We start from the raw sequence: 21,499 nt of genomic DNA, 5'->3' as shown, positions 1-21,499 counted from the left end.
ACAAGAAGCTATGGCATGTCATCCAACACTACCTCATAGTTCTTTCGGGGGATGAGGTACGTCATTTCAAACATACTTCAAATTGCATTGAATCATTAGTGTGAGCATGTCTGAGTAATTACTCCTCGAGCAAGAAAGGGCATTATGTTGCCATGGTTCTATTGACAACTATGTTGTAGTCTAGCCTATAGCATCACTTAACAACTGTATAACGAATACAAACATTTCTAACTAGTGCTTATATTGCTCTACAACGCATGGACTAAGTCAGCTAATTAGTAGTGATACATTGTTTACTTTATTTTTCTATGTGCGCATTGTCAGAGATCATCATCAGAAGACAGAGCGGCTGTGGATGGATCGGTGCGAGGTAGTCGGCATGGAATGAAACCCTTATTCAATCAACTGAGCCTATGTTGCTATCCACCAATGAGGTTCTTTGGGTTTTAACTATACGTGTTCTACCGTTATGCTGCCTATGTAATGAATTACACAAGCAACAAGAAAGGCTTGTAATTTAGACAGTAACATTGACTTGTCGAGACGAAAGCAGGCCACTTCAGCTTCCCTTTGGAAATCGTAATCCTTCATTAGATCTTTAATCCTGGGAAAAGCTACCCCAATGTCGTATTTTGATTCGCCTGCCACGTTGCCTGATCATTTTTCTATTTTTTGGCGACGAGGATTCCTTCTCCTGTGGCGTAGAAAACGTCTAAATATATATTTACTTATTTATAAGAATAAATAAATCATATAAAATAAATGTAAGAAACAAGGCAACAAAAAGAGGAGTATGCTGGGTCTCTTTAATCAGAATCCACCGTGAGGCCTGCATTGATGTATCAAAACATGTTCTACAATAGGGCAAAAAAATGTTTACATACAAAATGATAACACAGCTTTAACACAGACTGTTGTCAATGTTGTAATCCAATCACATTTCAACGTGTCAGAGACTCCTTGAGCAGTTCGTACATCATTTGGTCCTAAGGAGAAGGAAAGAGGAAATTTGCATAGGTTGATTGAAGTACAAATACTAACAATATTTTTGGCTTGTTCCCCAGTAAAGTAGCAATATATTTTCAGATTAAATAGTCAACGTTAATCACAGAAAAAGTGCAGCTCTGGATTATTCTAGTCTCAACCAAAACCAGTGCACTGCGCTACACGTTTTGCAGCTTGCTCAGGTTCGCTGTGTGATCCCTGTTTGTTGGTATCCACTAATGCCAAATATTTAAAACATGTGAACCATTGCTTCTACGTCACATGGCCTTGTTTGATTGACACAACCTAACCGTGGAAAGTTTGAGTCAGGGATTAACATATTTACATATGGTGTCTGTTCAAAGCATTCCTTTAGCAGCGTTGACCCTGGCCCTATCACAACGCAAACTGTTGGTTTCCCCAGTAGATGAGGCTGGTTTATAGACATGAGTATAGAGTCAATAAAGAGCTCTTAAAACAGGTTTATGGTTTGAGCCATGCTGTGTTTTGGGAGGAAGTAGACTTGCCAAAATATATCCGCTGTTGGTCATGTCTACTAAACTGAGACAGGTTCAACTGGTTTCCATGGTCACTGAACTCATTAAAGGTGTACTGGTTGTGGAAACTGACGGACGCTAGGTCACAACATCCTCTCTGCAGCCAGAAGCCGCGCCCTGGGGCGTATGATTACTTCCAGTGATACCACGCCCTGCGAGAGCGGAGCAGCCCGAGGACACGCAGACAAATGCACCATTAGCATAATGCAGACATGTGACCTAGCATTCCCTCTTCCTGGGTTCTGCACTGCAGGGGCCCGTACAGGATAATATGCACCGTGAACCAACTTATTCCATACATTTGGCGAGGGACAGTTCACAAGACTAGCATTGTACTCAATGTATATGTTAAAGGCTTTTCATTTGGAATCTGTCTTTTTTCAGAGTTATTGGGAATTCCTTGAATGACGGGCATATGAATGAATAATAATAATTATTATTATTATAATGAGTTCATTAAGCAGATGCATCTATCCAAAGTGACTTGCATTCAATTTGGCACAGCATGTCATTAAGGAGCAGACAGGCGTAAATACCTCTACGGCTGGAAACCAGACAGCCTAGCTGTCAGAATGTACAGAACTCATGAAGAGCCCACTCAAGTTAATTGATCGACTAGGGTCAGAATTGCACGTGCAAAGATCCAAGGTCGATGTTCAAATATTTTACAGCAATATAAAAAAAGATAATGGCCTGTTCAAGGGGCAATGTGCACATATATTCTGTGATGCCATAATTATATTGGCTATTAAGATGTTTTACACCATCATAACTAAATTTTGGTTTTCTTGTCTACCGTTGGCAGCGATTGCCCTCCTAACTGTCTGGAAGGAGAGGTCCCTTTACTGCATTCCTTCTGGAGGTTTCTTCCTTCATATTTAGGGGACTTTTACCTGCTCTTTAGAGGGCATAGGGTGAGGAGCTGTTGAATATTATAATGTGAGTATGTCAGACCTTTGAAATTGTAATTGTGATCAAGGTGAACAAATAAAGCTTCACAAATAAGCAAAACAAATTAATTATTTTTTATTTTTCAAATTATTATTACTTGAGCAGTACAAGGAACATTATCCCAAGAGGTTTTCATTGAAAAAACAAGAATATATTCTGGATGACGGGTCTTTATGGGGATGAGACTCACCTTTTTAGAGACAGAAGGCCGGACCTTCTTGAAAGCGTCTTCAAAGTTCTGACTGGTGACCTTGATGTCAGCCACGGGACCGCTGGAGAATGTGTGATCTGAGTGATGCATCATGGGTAATATTAGATGTCAAAGACAAATGAGATGTGACATGATATTCAACTGAAACATGTTCGAAGATTGTTAGTCGCCATCATCTTGAAAAGTTGAATAACATAATTCAGTTAATAGTCGGATAACACCAAATTAATATATCGTCAACCATTTTGTGTGTCAATTTACACAATATGTCAGTTTCAACTGACATAAAGTGTGACAAAGTTGTGACAACAGTTGACGGATACTCAACCGCGGGCTATCCGGATAGAGTGTTACCCCGGTGGGTTAAACAATAAGTGGAATTACCAGAGGATGTTGAAGAGGGGCGGGACGTCAGATGAGCCCTGAGTGCGCTGACGGATGCCTCGCGCACCAATGCCGACAGATCAGCACCGCTGGGAAAACAACAACACCACGTTAACCCACAAGTTAACAAACAACACACAACATGTTAACACATACACAGAACACATCACAGAGAAAACCCGTTACGACACACTCATCATTAACGCACAAAAATCATTAAGATACAATAAGGAACAGAGGTGCTTAGCATTCTAACAACCGTACAAGGGTTAATAGCCTCCTAGGTCTGTTCGGTATAGTGAGCCATTGTAGAACTGGATATGACATTATAGCTCACAGCAGAATACCTTCTGTGGCATTTAGAAGCGCATCAGTGACATTTTCTATTGAAGTTAATGAATAATTATATGATAAACTTATTCCTACAGCTACTCAGAATTCTGTCGTTCCTTCAGGAACTAGGTCGGATACTGTGGTTACTCTGGTTTGGATTGGCTACTCTGATTATCGCTTTGGATAAAAGGGTAGTCCACTAAAAAGACTACTAATGTCATTGAACGTCAGAGATCCAAAGGGATTGCTTCTAAAGTGGCGCTCAGCAGGGCCAACACAAACCTCAAAGGAACACATTATAGGATGTAGGCCAGCGGAGGCCCTGGAGGCTTGTGCTGAGTACACAAAGGATCCAGATCTCTATTCATGAAGCCGTGGGGAGAACAGAGAGACTCACGTGAAACAGTCACAGCGGATGTCGTGAGCGATCTCTTCTAGGTTCACGTCCTTCTCAAGGGTTGGGCGGGTTCCTCCCTGCGATGAGAGGGAACGTTAGGACCTGTGGGGAGCATTACCCGCTCCCATATATACGTCTGGGATCACACATTTCCCGTCAGGGATCAACAAAGTCTTATCTTATCTCGGTTGAAACTAACTGAGGAAGTCCAGTGTTCACCTCACGCAGTTGGACGAGGCTGGTTTTGTTATTGGATATGATTGCTTGGTACCCCGTACAGAAGAGTAGTGGTTACCTTGGTGATGGTGAGCAGGATGGCGTGGCGATCCGCAGGCGGAGGTAAGCCGACGTACAGCGTTTTGTCTAAACGTCCGGGTCGCAGGACAGCAGGATCGACGATGTCTAGGAGGGAAAATGAAAACAAAACATTGATTAAAACAAACTATAAAATGTAAATCTGTTCTGACTCAAGAATTATTGAGGTAATTAGTTTACTGCCAGGGAATTAGTTTACTGCCAAGCCTAGGCATACTTCCAAGGCTGTGGAAGTATGTACAGAATTGTGTTCTTGTCGAGAACATATTTGCTAGTCATACTAGACGCCTGCAGTCCTCCCAACAATTGAACCTCAGCTGATTACTAATAATAGACACAAAAATTGTATGTCTATTTATAATAAAAAATGGACTTATATTGCTTCTGAATAATTGCTGAGATATCTGTGCGTCCAAGTTCACACAAGTTACAAAATGATGCATCCTTGGTAAAATGTGTGTGTCGATGAACACTTACAGGAATTTGAACCGTTCTTTGCGGAAAGGGAACTTGTGAATTGGGGCCAAACTTGTTCCGCAAAAGATGACAGCGATGATAAAGGTTGAGAAAAGCCCTGTGAGTCTTTCTGCCTACCTGGCCTGTTGGTCGCGGCCATGATGAAGACCTGCTTGCGTGTCTCCAGTCCATCCATCTCCGTAAGCAGCTGGTTCACCACCCGCACACTGGCACCTGACTAGACAGACATTAGCCCTGTGAGCAACACAACCTATTTGACACCTTAGGTTAGCACATGCTAGAAGGTTAGCATGTGCTAAATGCTAATTATATACATATATATGAAGGGTAGCCTTGAGCATATACAAAATCGATAGTGCAAAGCTACAATTTAATGAGACAAAATCGTGTGACATAAAACTTTAAACATTATAGCATATCAGTGTGGGACCATTTGTTGAGACTTGTTGAGTGAACCGACCTCGTGGCTGGAGCGGCGAGGGCACAGTGCATCGATCTCGTCAAAGAAGATGACGCAGGGAGCCGAGTTGCTTCCACGCTGGAACACCTGGCGAACAGCGCGCTCGCTCTCTCCCACGTACTGGTGCCGAAGACGGAGGGTAGGAGAGAAATTATATTAGACCATACTGTTCAAATGTTCTAAACAATACCAATACTATAGTAACGAATAGCTGGAATAGTGAAAGGGTTCAAAAGTTCATCACCTGTCTTCGGTTTAAGCCACAGACAACGTGATGCAAAAATATTCTTTCAATCTGACTATTAGAGCATTATATTAATGCATCAAGCTACTAATGCAAAAAAAAAATCTATACATAATATAATATATAATATCATAAGATAACAAAATATAAAGTATTTATATAGCCCCGCTTAAAATAAATGTTTCACAGTCTGTGTCAAACATGGACACTAAAACAAATAAAATACTCTAGATCAAAAGCAATGGATCAACAAAGGCAGCGGTACATCAACTGCGACCATATGACGCTTCAAGCCACAACATAGGGCCAGATGCCAACATACTGGTCTGTGGTGAGGTAATATGGTGAGGGCCCATACAGCTTGATGCTGCTGTTTGATCAAGTGCATTTCTTTCTAGAGGCTGAATGTTGTCACACTATACTATCAGCCCTTGAGGTCAGGAGAGACATGAGAGACCATGCATGGACACGAGACACCAGCCCCCCTCCCCCCTCAGAAAGTACACATTGTACACATGCAGCCACAGTCTGCCTTGAGGCATGGGCCAGGTGCTTCGTCAGAAGTTCAACACAGGTTGAGAACAAACCAAAACCACAATGTAATAAAGAGCAACCACAAACAAAAGTGCTGCATGGCCCAGTTTCACATTACCGAGTAGCTGTATGACTCAATAGGAACCAACGAGGGGAGGGACCGGTGAGAAAGACGGATGAAAGACAGAACCCACGCCCACAAATACCCCTAGCAACACAAGGCACGTAACACAAGATAAGTATTATATGAATTTGTATTTTGGTATATTAGTAGCAGTGCACATTAGTAGCATCAAAGATGGTGCCTTTCAACCAATAACGGCGTCAATTCGACCTTTGTGAGCATCTCTGAAACGGCCTTGCGGATAGCTGGCTAAACTAGTAAATTAGTGGCTAAACATTAGCTCAGCATACCGATGGCTGCTAAGCTACTGTGAAAAATGGACAAGCCAGTGGGTCACGTTGCAAAGACCCGCCCCTTAACAGCAGTCAGGTGATCCAGTTCTGTGGTCCTATTGGCCTTCTAGTCTTATAGGGTGACTTATAAAAGGGAGCTGCCATTGAGAAGTTCACACACACACACACACACACACACACACACACACACACACACACACACACACACACACACACACACACACACACACACACACACACACACACACACACACACACCACTGAAAGTGTAAAGTTTAACGATGCATGTCCCCATGGAGTGATCCCAGGCAGAAACGGTGGGACGGACTTGCATGGCCGTGTACATTTCCTCTTTGTGATGAATAAATGAAGCCGCTTTACAGGATAGTGAAATGAATGCTGAGGTCGCGGCCAACAGGACGGTTCTGTGTCAACACTGGAAGAGCTGGGGTCTCCTGGGAGGGACGATAGCAGGGACAGGAAATCCCTGGGGCCATAGGCTGTTCAACACCACAGACCCACGGCCGACAGGCCGCCTATAGAGAATGAGGCCTATATAAACCGCAGCAGTCATGTTTCTGCGTCCTTACGTCGTATGGACCCTGGTTGCATTTACTAAACTGGTGTTTTATTGTTCTACTCTGCAGTGATCCCGATAATAATTGTGGATTTTTGTTGATCAATAAACCTAAGAGCACGAAGTTAAGACCAGAAATTGAAGCACACCTCAGCTAACTCATAATGATGCTAAATAATCATATTCAAATAATTACTTCCCAGGCCACTACACTATCGATAATAATGTTGCATGAATAGTTCCTAGGTCACTACAATATTGATAAAATGCTAAATTATAAAATGATATTAGATTTGGAAACCCTTTTGGTTAGAGGGTGTCAATGAAGGGGTCCTGGAGCCGTAACGATCGGGCTGTGGTGTGGGAACATGAGACTAAAAAGAGGACTTTTACTAAAACACTGCTGAACATGGGTTGAATGAACACAGATAGATGGATAGCACCAAAATAAGAGCGTCTCAAAAAACGAGGATCCTGACTCGCAGCAATTGTATTTTAATGTGAGAGAGGAGGTCAGCACTCACCATGTTGAGCAACTCTGGCCCTTTGACGGAGATAAAGTTCAGTCCTGATTCATTGGCCACCGCCTGCCATGTGATACAAACACACACACACACACATAGTGAGTTATACCAAATACCAGTAGAATGAGACTGACACACCTGACAAGATACCATACCAGCACCACAATACAACTCTTAGTTAAGGTGTATTTCACCGGCAGAGTGAATCATTAATCCATTCAATAGAACATTATTTATACAACCCTTTCCCGGACAACAGCACAAAGTGCTTATCAAAACAACACAACAAATAAATGAGTTACACATAACCAGTAAAAGTTATTCACAGAGAAACACTAAAATGAGACAAGACTTAAGTGAAATTGTCGGTTGCAAAACAAAATAAAAATATATATTCCCATTTCCATCATAATTTCACTGTACTGTATGTGTATTTGAAAATATAGTTTTTTTTATATAATTTTAAATCTTAAATAAACTCTAAAATGTGTATACATTTTCATAGCGTGAACTAAATGCAGGATCATTGTGTTGTATAAAACACTAGAGACGTTTATAAATCTTCATGGCGTAAAGAGGCATGAGAAACATGAGGGACTGACCTTAGCCAGCAGGGTTTTACCACAGCCCGGGGGCCCGGCCAGAAGGACCCCGGCTGGGGCACTCAGTCCAAGGGCCCTGAACTGTTCTGGAGATCGCACCGGAGCCTTGATCACACACACACACACACACACACACACACACACACACACACACACACACACACACACACACACACACACACACACACTATTAGTTTAATAGTAATCATTAGTTACTTATCTGTAATTGAGGTTGACAATTACAATTGAGGTAAATACAGGTAGACTGCGGACATCAGAAGTGGAGGCTAATAGCTAATAGCCTTTCACCTGTCAACACAAAAGTACCGGCCCGACGCGGAACCACATATCCCATAATAACCATATACAGTGGAAAAACCTAACCGATACTTCCAGAGTTTGCTGATGGAGTTGCAGAGTTGCCTGCAGGACGCTGAAACACCTCCCTGTGTTCTCCAAGAACCGAGGACTCGTTCAGCAACCTAAAGCTATCTACTGGTCTCCTACCAGTATGGCCATGGTCAGCTCCTCCCGGATGTCCTGCAGCGCCCCCACGTCCTCCCAGGTGACGTCAGGCACCGTGGCGAAGCCCTCCCGCTTGGACGAGGGCTGCACGCTGGCCAGGGACACCTGGAAGTCCGACAGGAGGATGGAGAGGCCGGCCAGCTGGTCTGGAGACAGAGGCTCAGCACTCCTCAGCAGCTGCTGCAGGCGCCACAGCTCCCCCTGTTGTACAGAGAGGGAAACACATTCAGAATGGGCATCTGGGTGCGTTTCACAGCCAGGTACAATAGCTCGAATTTTTTAAAGGCTGATTAAAAAAGTAGCAAGTTTAAGCTCTACTCGTAGAGGTTTAGCAGTCGTTTTCTTATCGATAATTGCTCGAAGATAGCACCATAATTCATGATATTTTGTTTGTTCATACGGCAACAACTGTAATAGTTAAACTGATGGTTATCTAAATGGGAAAACGTTAAAAAATATACCCTGCAAATTTGTTGTTATATTGGCGTTTGCGTTATATCGGAGGTTGTGTTATATCGATTTGCTTATCGCGAAGGTAAAGTGTAGCCTCATCCCCTTGGGCTAACCAAGTAGCCATCCCCCTCCGACTGACCTTAATAACCTTGACGGGTTCTGGGGCTGGAGTGACAACATCGAGCTGCTTAGAGTCCTCCGGGCATTCTGATTGGTCCGTCGGCTCAGTCTCTGATGGGTCAACAGTGGGGGGGTCCTCGACCATGGCCTCAGGGTCGCCCTCCGCCTCAACCACAGGAGGGGGTTCTTCCGTCTTTACCTCCAAGGGAGGAGCCTCTGTCTGGGAAGGGCGTGGTTCTGGTCCTGGTTCTGGCGCCGTTGGGGCGTCCCTGGCTGCGTGGTCATGCAGGTCCAGGAGGACCCGGTTCACGGCGCTCATGGCGGCCTCGCGGCAGAGAGCCATGAGGTCGGCGCCCACGTAGCCCGGCGTCAGCCTGGCCAGGAGCTTGTAGTCAAAGTCCTCCGGAAGCTTCAGCTTCCTGCACAGAGTCCTCAGGATCCTGGAGTCCCAGGAAAACATTTCAATGGCTTTAATGTCCTCGCTAATGGATGGTTCATTGGAATGCTCTGGTCTCACGAAGAAGGCCAAATCCAGTTCACGTACAACAGCCAGATAACAAGGGTTGATGGTGTGTGGATGAAAGGATTTGGCCGGTTTGGTCAGTTTGGTCAAACTTAAGGTTAATTGAGGACAAGGTGTATTATAAGATCTTTCAGCCCAGAGTCAAACAAAACTCGGGGAAGATTTAAATCGTGTCATGCAGTGCAGGCGTTTGACAAACAAATGGTTAGCAGCTTCCATAGCTTCATTCGTTTTCTACTTTGTTTTGTTCAACACAAGTAAGGCATGAGGTTGTATTCTACCTAGCCAGTGTTAGGTGTTATGTGTTTCTGTTCACTGTTTAAAAGACACTGTGCATGCTAAGAGACTTAGAGACTGAGGCATGCTGTTAGCATTCTGAGCAACGATGGTGTCTGTGTTTTAGGCAGTGTGATAATCTGTATGATGAGTGCAGGGCAACATGTCAATAGGTTGTGAACAGTATGTGTAGGACATGGTGTTTTAAACTGATTGGAACACAGCCTAGGCATTCACTTCTGCACCAAAATGAACTGCTCATTTCCAACATGTATGATGGAGAATGAGTCAACTGAACACAAATGTAACTTTCCCCCCGCTGAGCAGAGATACAAGCAGGTTTACAATCTGCAGTGTATGTTGTCCTTGTTTATTAACCATCTGTCCTGTTGTGCACCAAAACATTCAACTCACATTTACGATTTAGAAGCCATGTTAAACACCATGCTAAAAGCAGATTTGAAGCCGTGTTTAAAGCCCCAGAGCCCTACCTCAGGCGCGCGGCCTCGTCTGGGATGCCCAGGCAGATCTCCCGGTCGAAGCGGCCGGCCCGCCTCAGCGCAGGGTCCAGGGAGTCTGGGCGGTTGGTGGCCCCGATCACCAGCACCTGGACCGTCACCTCCAGAGAGTTCAGGTCTGGAGACGGAGGGTTCAGTACAATTCAAACCCCTAGCCAGCATTGATCTGTTAGTTATGTTCATTTGTGTAGAATAAGAGAAAGTAAAGTAAAAGTTCAAAGTATCCAGTATTGGATGGGGTCTGGTATGAAGTGCATCTTAATACTTCGTTTAAAATGGATGCTGTGCAAGTTATACCAGGAAATAGGCACGTCTCTACCGCTTTAACCAATCCAGCTGCTCACCTAGAATGGCCCATTAAAAAATACATAATAAAGTGTGAATGAACATGTGTTTATTTGTGAGTGTGTGTGGTCATGCTTCTGTGTTCCCCTGTGTGTGTGTGTGTGTGTGTGTGTGTGTGTGTGTGTGTGTGTGTGTGTGTGTGTGTGTGTGTGTGTGTGTGTGTGTGTGTGTGTGTGTGTGTGTGTGTGTATTTGCTTGAGCATTTGTTCATGTGTCTGTGCTCATGTACTTTATGTGTGTGTGTGTCTGTATTCGGGTGTGTCTGACTGAAAGTATTGTGTGTGTGTGTGTGTGTGTGTGTGTGTGTGTGTGTGTGTGTGTGTGTGTGTGTGTGTGTGTGTGTGTGTGTGTCTCTGTGTGCTTGTTCATGTGTCTGTGTGTGTGTTCATATGACTCTGTGTGTGTTCATATGTCTCTGTGTGTGTTCGTGTCTCTGTGTATGTGCTTGTGTGTTTGCGGTGTGCTCCCTGTGTGTCCCTACCATCCATGCAGGTAAGGAGCTGGGCCACAATCCTCCTCTCCATGTCCTTGGAGGCCACCTCTCTCTTTGGGGTGATGGCGTCGATCTCATCTATGAAGAGAATGCACGGGGCACTCGTCTGCCAAGGGGGAGGGGGAAGGCAGAGAATGATGATGATGACGATGACAGGGAAGACAAACAGGTGAAGCAGGTGTTAAGATAATGAGACACCTGGGATTAGCATTTCTCCTTGGGCCATTTGAATGATAACTATAATTATCATAGTGTTGAGAAGGGTTGAGCCCAACATGCTTGATTGCAAGTCACCTTATGCAAATATGACATTGGCTGCTCAGCAGATAATAGCAAAATATGCAGAATCTGAGACAGTAGAGTGGTTACAAAGCAGCCAAGCATTTTCTACATATCCCGTAGGGATATTCAATACAGAGACATTTCCTTTCTCGTGGGTGTGTGTGTGAGCCGTGTATTGCTTTTACGCATTAAAATCGAGTTTTCGTTTCTTTAGGGAACATTTGGGTTAAAGAGTCTTTACTTTGTTCATGTTTTGTTTAATGCAACAATTCTGCCTCTCCATTCGTCACCTATTGCACAATAACCGCCTATGTTATTTCCTTGGCCTTGAGAAGGGCTAGGTGTACGGGGGGGGGGGGTGATTTGGTCCTTTGGAGACCACTGAAACCGTAACCCTCAATAAGGGAGATGGTGATAAAGTAGAGTTCAGGGGACCCACCACGGCCTGCTCAAACAGCTCCCGCAGCTTCTGCTCAGACTCCCCGGAGACTCCTGACACCAGCTCTGGAGCGGACGCCTTCAGCATGGGCAGCTGCATCTCCTGCACCACCCCCCCATCGCATCACCACACATCGTGACACATGAGACCAGAGGACCACCATGACACATTAGATAAGAGGGGTGGTTCACTGTAAAGCGCTATGTAAATGTAAAGTCCATTCATTCACAAGAGGGACAAATAATTGGCATATTAACCAGCATAAGTTGACTTAAATGAAAACAAAAATGATAACATACATAATTAAAAAAAAAATCAAAAAAAGTTGTTCCTTAATCCCTAATCTGACATTAATAAAGTAGCGCCTTTATCATGATAAATAATCATGATAACTTTATAAATGCCTAAAACAAGTGAATAGTTTGTCATTTATCGTTGGGACCGAGTGTTGCTGGGAGTGTACTAACCCCAGCTACAGCCTGGGCCAGCAGGGTCTTGCCACAACCAGGGGGTCCGTGGAGGAGGAACCCCCGGGGGGGAACCACTCCCAGCTGCTGGTACACCTCCGGGTGGCGCATGTGGATCAGCAGCTTGCACACCTCCTGCAGGAGGAGGAAGGACACCACCATTATAACAGCCCAACTCGCTATACTGCACCAACAAAGTGTTGTATTTACCAAAGAACCCAGTACAAACAGGAGGGTAATACCGGACCACGAAATGACTGTGACATGGCAAGGGTTGACTTCCTGATTTATCGTTGTTTTTTTTAAATAGAACAAAGTAATACAATTAATATCAGAATAATATATATGATTGATTCATGTCGTTCCCTCTCTCTTCCAGCCTCTGTGCTGTTCGTCTTCACTTGTCCATAAAGGCACAAAAATCTCAGAAAAACATTTATAGATTTTTGTAGCACAGAGCTAACGGGTAGCGCAGAGCTAAACGGTAGCCAAGGGCTAAAGGGTGAAGAATAGCTTACCGTCAACGCATTCTCATTTCCTCCCACATCTTCAAACTTGAGCGTTGGATACTGCAGCTCGGGAAGTTTGGACCGGTTTGGAACTGGAAAATAAATAAGTTCTATAAATAACTGATCTATGTGTAGTCAACCGGAGTGTTGTTTCATTAGATTATAAACTACACTGCAAGAGATATTGAGACAATGTTCAGGATGCATTGCAAATCTATTTTCTAAGAGATTTTATATTCTAATTGGTTATCATATGCAAAAACAATTCTATGGTATTAAAAACAAATGCGACTTATCAATATTAACAATCCAGTGCATTGTCAAAATACCATGGCCCGTCTCTAATGTGTTTAAAAGTAGGAGTCATGTGACCCACACGGCTCTACCTTTCTTGCTCAGGATGCTTGCTTCGATGTCTTTGTCGTCCTTTTTACTTTTTCCGTTTTCCATTTTCTGCTTCTTTGACCGTTTCGGTAGCCTTCCTTTCTTGGGCGTTTTCTCCGGTTCCAGCATGGAAACATCAGTCTCCTGTAAGGACATCCATTACAGCCCTTTAGGAGACTGGACCATTATGCTATAGACTAGTACACCAGTTATGTACACACACAGATACCTGTATCATGAGTAACATTCAATTGAATCTCATTTATACAGATTACTGTTACTTATTCTAATTAAATAAATGTGCGAATGAATTTAAAGACATCTTTCCCCTCAAAAGATTCCTCTCTTAAAATTATTTTTATATTCTTGCTTTTAATTGATGCTGCCCTTTCAGTGTTTTTCCTCTTAATGCGCTTTTAAATGTTATTCTATTTATATATCCTATTATATTTGAATATTCATCTTCTGTATCTTATGTATTTTCTTTTGCAAAGCACTTTGTAAACTGCGTTTTAAAAAAAAAGGCACTGCATAAATAAAAAGGTTATTCATTGTATAAATATGATCCTTATGTTACAGAGAGACATACTGTCTGATTGATTCTGGATGCCTCGTCTTCTTCACATAGGTCGATCAATATGTTGGGTCGTTCCAGTGTTCTGCCCTTGTCGATGAACCACCCTCCCGAGGTGACCTGGGTGGCACCCCCTGGGGTTTGGGTTTGGCCGCTGGGCGTGGAGGCAGAGTTTGCGGCCTTGGGCTGTTCACGCCGGGGGGAGGAGCCGGCGCTGTCTGGGTTTCCCCGGCGGTAGAGAGACATCAGGGAGTTGTTCATATGATTGGCCGACTAGGAGAGAGAGAGAGGGGAGGAGTGGGAGGGGAAGGGAGTACAGGAAGGAGAGAGAGATGTGTGAAGAGGAGTGGGCTATTTAATCAGCCTTTTTTTCAAGTTGAAGCACGTTGTGTGTTTGGTCGAACATAAGGGAGGCGTAACAGAGATCCACCTACCGAGTGGTCTAGGATGTCCTCCTCATCCGCATCAGAGCTGTCTTCTAAGAGGCTGCTGTCATCCCTGCATCACAAACAGAAGAAAAGGGTGTTTGGTACTAAGGACGTGACCAAAAAACAAAAACAACACCAACGCAAACTATTTGGACACCAGCCAAACAAACAACATTATATGCTAGGGATTAAAACATAAAGGCAAACCATAGCACTCACAAAAGGTCACATACCATACTAGTGACTAAACATGTCATATGTAATAAAAGGGTAACATGACATCATGAACAGTAGAGCATGAATAAGCCTGACTAGGCAGGGTTACCCAGTGTCATTGTGGCTGTGCTTGGCTCTCTTGGCCATGTGCTTGCTCTCTAGATCGTCCAAGTGAGACTCCGTCAGAATACTGTCATGAGCTGGAGGAGACAAGAGAAACATCATTATATCCTGATCGGTCTGACACGAAACAAGGAAGGTTGAGGCTTGAGATGGCTGAGAGAAATCTGTGTGTGGGAAAACCATTTCCCATCCAATGGTCTCGACTTATATATTTCTTTTTTTTAACGGGCAAAAGTTAAGCGGTTGTCTTTTAAAATGATATTAACAAGTAGAAATGTAGATTAGAAGTCTAATTGGCAGCCAGATGAGAAGAAAATATATGAGTTATTTTAGTATCAGAAGTAAATCCACTTTTGTCAATACCTGGTTACATTACAAGGTACACAATATCCACTACCATATCACTCATCTGCAATGGCTTTAAACCTTAGGGGGCCAGATTCTGAGTTACCTTTCTCCACCTGGATCCTGAAGGCAATCTTATTCCTCCTGCCGTAGTCCATCCTAACGATACATGACAATTAGACACTTCACTACCAACAAATAAATGTACTGATCAAAACTGGAAGTCTGGACCTTCTAAAAAGGATGGGAGACTTAGTAGAACTTGATATTTACAATGGGGCTGTGACCGCCTCGTATAGGAGCATGGAATGTTATTGGTCGTTATGTTGTTTTGGTCATTGTTTAGTTATTAATCATGAAATTATTTGTCATTATGGGGAGACATTGTTGTGTTTCAAACTGCCACAGCGTTTCTCATGTGAGACATGACAAAACAAAGATGATGACAATGATGAGATCACGTCGGTATATTTATGTTTATATATGATTTTACATTGCTACAAATCTCTCTCAAGTCATCACAATATGGCAGAGCATCGCCCAGCAAAAGATCCCATGACGCATTCTGATTTACAAGCCCTATTAAACTTTTATCCAAAGTGACTTACAGTGACGTCTTGTATACATCAATACAATGCATACATTGCAGGGGTAGGCATCAGAGCTTCTTGCTCAAGGATGCCTAAAGGTAGACTGCAGAAATTGGGGATTGAACCTTTATGTCGGGAGTCAAACACCGTAACCACTAGAGGCTATCCTGCCCCATATTATATTGAACTAACCTGTAGGTCTTCTGGAGTTCGAGCGCCATGGCTGCCACATCTACGTACTCACTGTTGATGGAGCTGAGATACTGCCAATCAATGTCATAAAAACAAAGTCAGGTTATAGCCAAAGGAAATAATGTATGCAACACAATGCTAATGCCACATGTGTGTGTCTATCAGCGTGGTGTTCATGCTGATGGATAACAGAAGAGAACTCATATCGATATACGATTCACAATAGCAATGTAAGAAGCATTCGTGTAGTGTAAGTGAACCCCCTGTTTCAGCTCAACACACAACAATTGTTTTAGGCTAAGAGCTCCGGGAAAAAGGACGAAGTGTTTTGAAAGCTAAGACCATCGTTGTGTATTACAATTATATTAAGAAATGTTATATTTGAAATTAACCACACACCAGGTTGATATACTATCTCAGAAGCCTAACCCTTATCGGTGGACTTAAAATTAAACTGCTGCCCGGACAGAGCTCCACACATCCAAACCCATACACCGTGACGTTATATGTCATACTATAAATGTCCTGGACACATGTCCCTCTCTCAGATGTGGACATCAACAGAGCTTCACACATCCACACACACAAGCAAGTGCAAGCGTGACGTGGAAGTCCCTGAGAATAGGCTCTTTCAAGTTACAAATACAACGCAACTTGACTTCGGAGTGGAGTAGAACACATAGAATGGTGATACGACATGTTACCATGTTTAAAACTACAACCCACTGCACTGCTACACTGCAATTTCAACCAATCTGCAAATAAAACAGATTTCTGTAGCAAAAGGTAGCCTTAGCAACGGCCCCTCATCCTTAGTGCTTTATAGATAGGGATAGCACAACTTTTTCTAAAACCTCAGGCCTCCCACAATTTCCCTTCCTTTTTGTCACATGTATCGAAATTAAATGTGTCTGAAGTATGGTGTACCAAAAGCTCCGTTTGAATTATTGGAGTATATTATCATTATGGATTAATGTGTTGAAACTGGTTGCCATAGCTGATTAGCTCTCGAACATGATTGGCACGCACCTGTTCCACCCTGCCTTTGAGCCGCCCGTCAATCCCGCCGCCACCTCCTCGGTTCTTCATTGCTGCTTTCGATCACCTGCCCGCAGAGGTGGAAGAAAGTCAGTTACTTGTGGACTTACACTTGAGTATTATTCAATGTCATCCCTTTTATTTCTTGTATTTTTTGAATAAAGTATATACCAGTCAGTGTATCAAGCATCTTTTATTGTTATTATGGCCAAATTGTGAGCACAACAAACTTTTTCTTTTTTTATCAAATCGCCGGCAGAATGGGAAGGGCTACCCAGTCTAACTGATTACTGTATACTAGTCAGTTATTCAGCTATTTCAAATGATTGTACATTAAAGAGTTTGAGAGACTTGGAAAGAAAAACGGTTATTACTAGTCATTTCCAGTTTGTATTTTAAGTCCTTCTAATCAGAACAATTTCCAAAACACATTCCAAAAATGTTCACGTTTACAGCGACTTCAGATACATGTGATCCGGTAGCTAGTACCCAGAGGACATTGGGTATCGAAGCCACAACCTTTCGTCTGGGAGTCAAACACCTTAAACACGCCTAGACATAATTGGGCGTTAATAAAACAAGGCTCGGCCAATCAAATCGCCTTTCTGAATACGATGAAAACAATCGTTAATGTAAATATTCCGCGAAAGATGTAACCTGACAGCGCAAGTCTCAAACCTGTAACGTTATCGTAAACCACAGATCCCCACTTTGAATACATCGTACAGGAGTTCCGGTGTTCACAATTAAGCAAGTACCGCAAAATATATGTCATGGAGTCTGAACAGTCAAACATACCGTAACAATTGCTTGTTCATAATCCAACAATCAAGCACAACAATTCGTATGACGCCTGTAGATCTGTGCCTAACCCACGTGTTGTAAACACTGGGAACGTTTCTTTCCGGGAAAAAAAAAAACATATCCGGGCCACGTTTTTCAAAATAAAACGACCAATAACGGTACAAAATAGGACAGCCATTACACAAAAATCACTAAGTTTGCCTAGACAATCATACAACGCAATGCATTAACACTCAAATTAAATCCAATTAAACAATTTGGTCAATAATATTTACAGCTCAATTTAAAAACATAAAATAAAATATATAAAAAATGAGTGGGTTAACATCCTTAATAGTAGAAGATGCGACAGTAGTAACACACTTTATTAACATATTCAAGTGGAAGTATTTATGAACCGATGTGTGTAAATGTATCTTTACAGAACACATCCTGTTCAACGGTAACTGTTTCAGAGGAGGAGTTGGACATGGCCTCAGAAAACTGCCAGTGAACTGCAGGGGTCTGGGAGTTTAGAAAGTCTAGTCCTTTAGCAGTGCCGGTGGTGTAGAGGGATCCACTGTTGTGGTTGTAGACCATCACCAACACCTCACAGTTACACGTATTGAGCTTGTGGACCTGCAACAAACCCAAGATTTACATGTCATATTCTCATACAGTTGGTTTGTACATTTTGTATATTTTTTCCTTATATGCACCAAACTTCTGCTGCTGATTATCAGACAAACACATTCAGATTTAAACAAAAATATAGGCAGAAATTCAATCTAATTTGAATAAAAAGTGAGGGTCTGTGGGCATGTGAGTGAGTATGAGTGAGCATTCACAAATCTATTAATCCATGTTTTCACCTGATCCTCCACAGCCTGCATGATCTCAATGGCCCTCTCTTGATGCTGCTGCTGATCCTGTTCTTTTTCCTGCTGCTCCCCTGAACTAGAGCTCCCTTCTCCCTCCTCCGGTTCCTGCAAGTCCATGTCCCGGTTTGAGTCTTCCCGTCCGGCTTCGCTACATGTAGCCTCCACAGGAGAGCCAGGTGTCGTTGTATGACCCCCATCGCTGGACATTATACCTGTGTACGAAGGACCACAGAGGAGGTTGGAGTACACTCGAACATGGTAACTGTTGGCAGGGTTGGAAGCCTGGTGGAGGAAGGGGTTTGCATGGTTTGTGGTGATGACTTTAACATTTGATTGTAGTTATAGTCAGAGACTTTGCAATAACATTTAAGATTGTAATTTAAACACAGGGAAATATGGATCAGTATATGGTTAAGTTAAATTAAATTCCAATCTGTGAATTGAAATGAAAACCGCCATAATGTCTTTGATTGGTTCTGATTGGCTGAAGCTGTTGTGTATCCAATGCAGAACACCCAATCAGACTGAGACATTTCTCTCAATTCAGAGGAACCTTGACGAGACAATGAACACTCTTCCCCTTTGACGGAAATAAGTGAAAATACGCTACCTTCATCAGAAAAGCTGTGAGATTTTAACATGCAACTCGACTGCTCCCTCTTCATCTGCCCCTCACTACCCTTCCTCTTCTTCCTGTTCCGGTTGTAAATCCAAACCTTCACAAGATACAGATATAATAAGACCATTAGTTAATTCCTATCACATAATGTACAGTGTTACAATGTGGTTGGGCTTTTCACCAACACCTCTCAAGTAGCTTAGAAATAAGGCGTGTACACATGCACAAAGCAGTAGCTGAAACAAGGTTATATGCTTCCTTGAATAAAAAATAATGAGCTGTATTTACCTCGCACTCTTAAGCAGGTAGAATTACTTTCCAAACTAATAAAACGTTCAAAAACATAAGCATTTAAAAGATCAATTGATTTTTATATGCCAGACAGATGAGTTCTTCTGACTTCAACATTTTCTACACATTTTCTTCACACTATTGTTTTGGTGGTTATATCCAATTAAAGAATAATAATCGTAGTCATACCTTTACTTGCTCAACCACAAGGCCTGTTGCTGCAGCAACCTGCTTGACTTTCAATTTGTCCATTTCACTCCGGTAACTGTGCACTCCCTCTGCCCACAAAGACTCAAGTATCCTGCAAGGTTGATGAATGGATGGATAAATGTATGTGAAGATAAGTTTAGTATATAATCACAATTAAAATGACATTATCCAAGTTTACATGTATTTTTAAGCATAGACAGCACCACTGCACTAATTACTGGAAGACAATGATTTGCCTACTTCCACTATGTAATCTTATGGCGTCCCTTTTGCCAGCTTACATTTACTTTGAAAAGCGCAAACGGAAGTTGAGCATTCGTGTTGTGCTACCTCTAGTGGCTAGCTGCTAGCTCAGACTGAACTGCAAACAATTAGGTATTCAAAAGTAGTTCCACAAAAATCATGAATAACGTAATAATAAAATAATATGACCATCTATAAAATGCATGCTATCTACTTACTGTAATTTATCCTGGCTGAGTTTGGATTTCGGCATCCTTAAAATCCTACCGACCACTCCAAACCCTTTTCTGATTCGGACGCCACAACCTACTTGAATAGTGGGCGTGGCGTATGTCACATAAACCAAACTTTTTTCAAGCAAATAATCAATAAACTATTGATAATGAATATTACACAATGGCATAAAAACAGACATTTTAATAATGAATCAATTACAGCTAATAATTGAGTAGTAGGCCTATATTAACTTGATACTTCAGAATAATAATCAAAAGATAATTTTTAGTTCACAACACATTAATTAAAAGGAGCTATATGCAACAAGTTAAGCTGTACTTAATCACCAAATGACTATGATGAAAACAAGCAAACAACTGGCTCAACTGATATGCCTGAGATTGTACTCAATTCCACCCAACCTTTAAAGCGTATAAGCTGGTTTATAATTGTCAAACAAATTAACCTCAAATGTACACATTACAATGATCCACCAGTGTAGGTCATCGCCTCACTATCACGTAATTTTCAAAATAGTGTTTGCTCAGCTCATCTTGTTCATTCAGTATACACAACCTGGCAACCAGTTAGCTTTGAGTCTGGGGAGGAGGAGGCGGGCGGAGACAACTTTATTATGTTGATTTTGGACTGCAGTACCCATTTTACACTCGGTGTCAATGTTACATATAGTAGCTTTAAAGTGACCGGGGGAACGTTTTGAGCCTGTTGTTTGCTAGAAGTTACTAGGCAGAATTTTAGAAAACCCAACAGCATTACTTATTGTTTTAAAAGGGATACAATATATTTATAAATTGGCCTTGGCCTGTCTTACCCAAACTCAGACGAGATGTTTAATTCCAAATACATCGTACACCAAATACACATTGTGCATCCAGAAGAGGAGTTTGCCTGGTTAGCATTTCCTTTCCATAAGCCGCTTCTATTGACTTGCAGACAGTGCATACAGTAGCCTAGCTCTGGGTCATGCGAGGAGAATAAACTTTTAATTGCTTTCCAAAGATTTCCAATGTGTTACGAAAAGTTGCTTAGTCCAAATGAATGCCTGTATGGAGGCAAATTAATTACTGGCATAATGATTTGAATAAATAAAAAAAATTGAATCATAACATTGAAATATTACTTTTCGTTTTCGATTTGCCTCTTCAAATTGTTTTATTTGGCATCTTGCACCATTTCCAAAGATATTTTAAATAAACATTAAAAAATTGGTTTATTGATTTTTGTGTCCGTTTGTTATTGTTTATATCCTCTTCATTCCAAAATGTGTTTTGAAGGTTAAGTTTGTTTGTAAGTATGGCCATTCATTTTGTGTTATTTTTAAAAATCTTTTTGCACTTCAGGGCTATTGTATATGCAACGTAAATGGGCACATCCGATATTAAAGGTCCCATTACATGCCACCATGTGTGGTGTGATTAGCCGTTACCA

At 42.2% G+C, this 21,499-nt stretch overlaps 1 protein-coding gene across 2 annotated transcripts; it reads right to left on the bottom strand.

Annotated features, from left to right (window-relative positions):
- Positions 1-391: 391 nt before the first annotated feature.
- nvl (nuclear VCP like) lies at positions 392-20,121 on the bottom strand. Of its 2 annotated transcripts, XM_079730799.1 has the most exons (28): positions 20,053-20,121; positions 19,571-19,682; positions 19,082-19,187; positions 18,463-18,683; positions 17,606-18,229; positions 16,799-16,874; positions 15,770-15,840; positions 15,094-15,146; positions 14,629-14,719; positions 14,310-14,373; positions 13,891-14,148; positions 13,304-13,445; positions 12,927-13,009; positions 12,409-12,543; positions 11,942-12,043; positions 11,209-11,326; positions 10,356-10,500; positions 9,085-9,505; positions 8,475-8,693; positions 7,968-8,072; positions 7,366-7,428; positions 5,070-5,189; positions 4,727-4,826; positions 4,113-4,219; positions 3,818-3,894; positions 3,088-3,176; positions 2,683-2,780; positions 392-986 (listed from the first exon to the last, which is right to left on the bottom strand). In XM_079730799.1, the coding sequence occupies exons 6-28, from the start codon at positions 16,856-16,858 to the stop codon at positions 942-944; spliced, it is 2,766 nt and encodes a 921-aa protein (XP_079586925.1). In that variant the 5' UTR covers positions 16,859-16,874; positions 17,606-18,229; positions 18,463-18,683; positions 19,082-19,187; positions 19,571-19,682; positions 20,053-20,121; the 3' UTR covers positions 392-941. The 2 variants fall into 2 exon arrangements, 1 of the variants encoding a protein (XP_079586925.1); XR_013811638.1 differs by lacking the exons at positions 392-986; positions 2,683-2,780; positions 3,088-3,176; positions 3,818-3,894 and having other exon boundaries at positions 4,115-4,219; positions 4,727-4,822.
- Positions 20,122-21,499: the final 1,378 nt, after the last annotated feature.

The sequence above is a fragment of the Pollachius pollachius genome (assembly GCF_949987615.1).
Source record: "Pollachius pollachius genome assembly, chromosome: 2".
NCBI lineage: Eukaryota > Metazoa > Chordata > Actinopteri > Gadiformes > Gadidae > Pollachius > Pollachius pollachius.
Note: the sequence above shows the minus strand (reverse complement) of the source record. Positions and strands in the feature narration are given on the sequence as shown.

What these genes read in the sequence shown, in the direction of transcription:
- nvl (XM_079730799.1), bottom strand. Translation starts at nt 16,858, where the DNA reads ATGAAGAACCGAGGAGGTGGCGGCGGGATTGACGGGCGGCTCAAAGGC. An exon ending in TGGCCCAGGCTGTAGCTGGG is followed by an intron (nt 12,044 to 12,408) that starts GTTAGTACACTC and finishes GGGGTGGTGCAG; the next exon opens with GAGATGCAGCTGCCCATGCT. An exon ending in ATCCGCTGTGACTGTTTCAC is followed by an intron (nt 3,177 to 3,817) that starts GTGAGTCTCTCT and finishes TTGTTTTCCCAG; the next exon opens with CGGTGCTGATCTGTCGGCAT.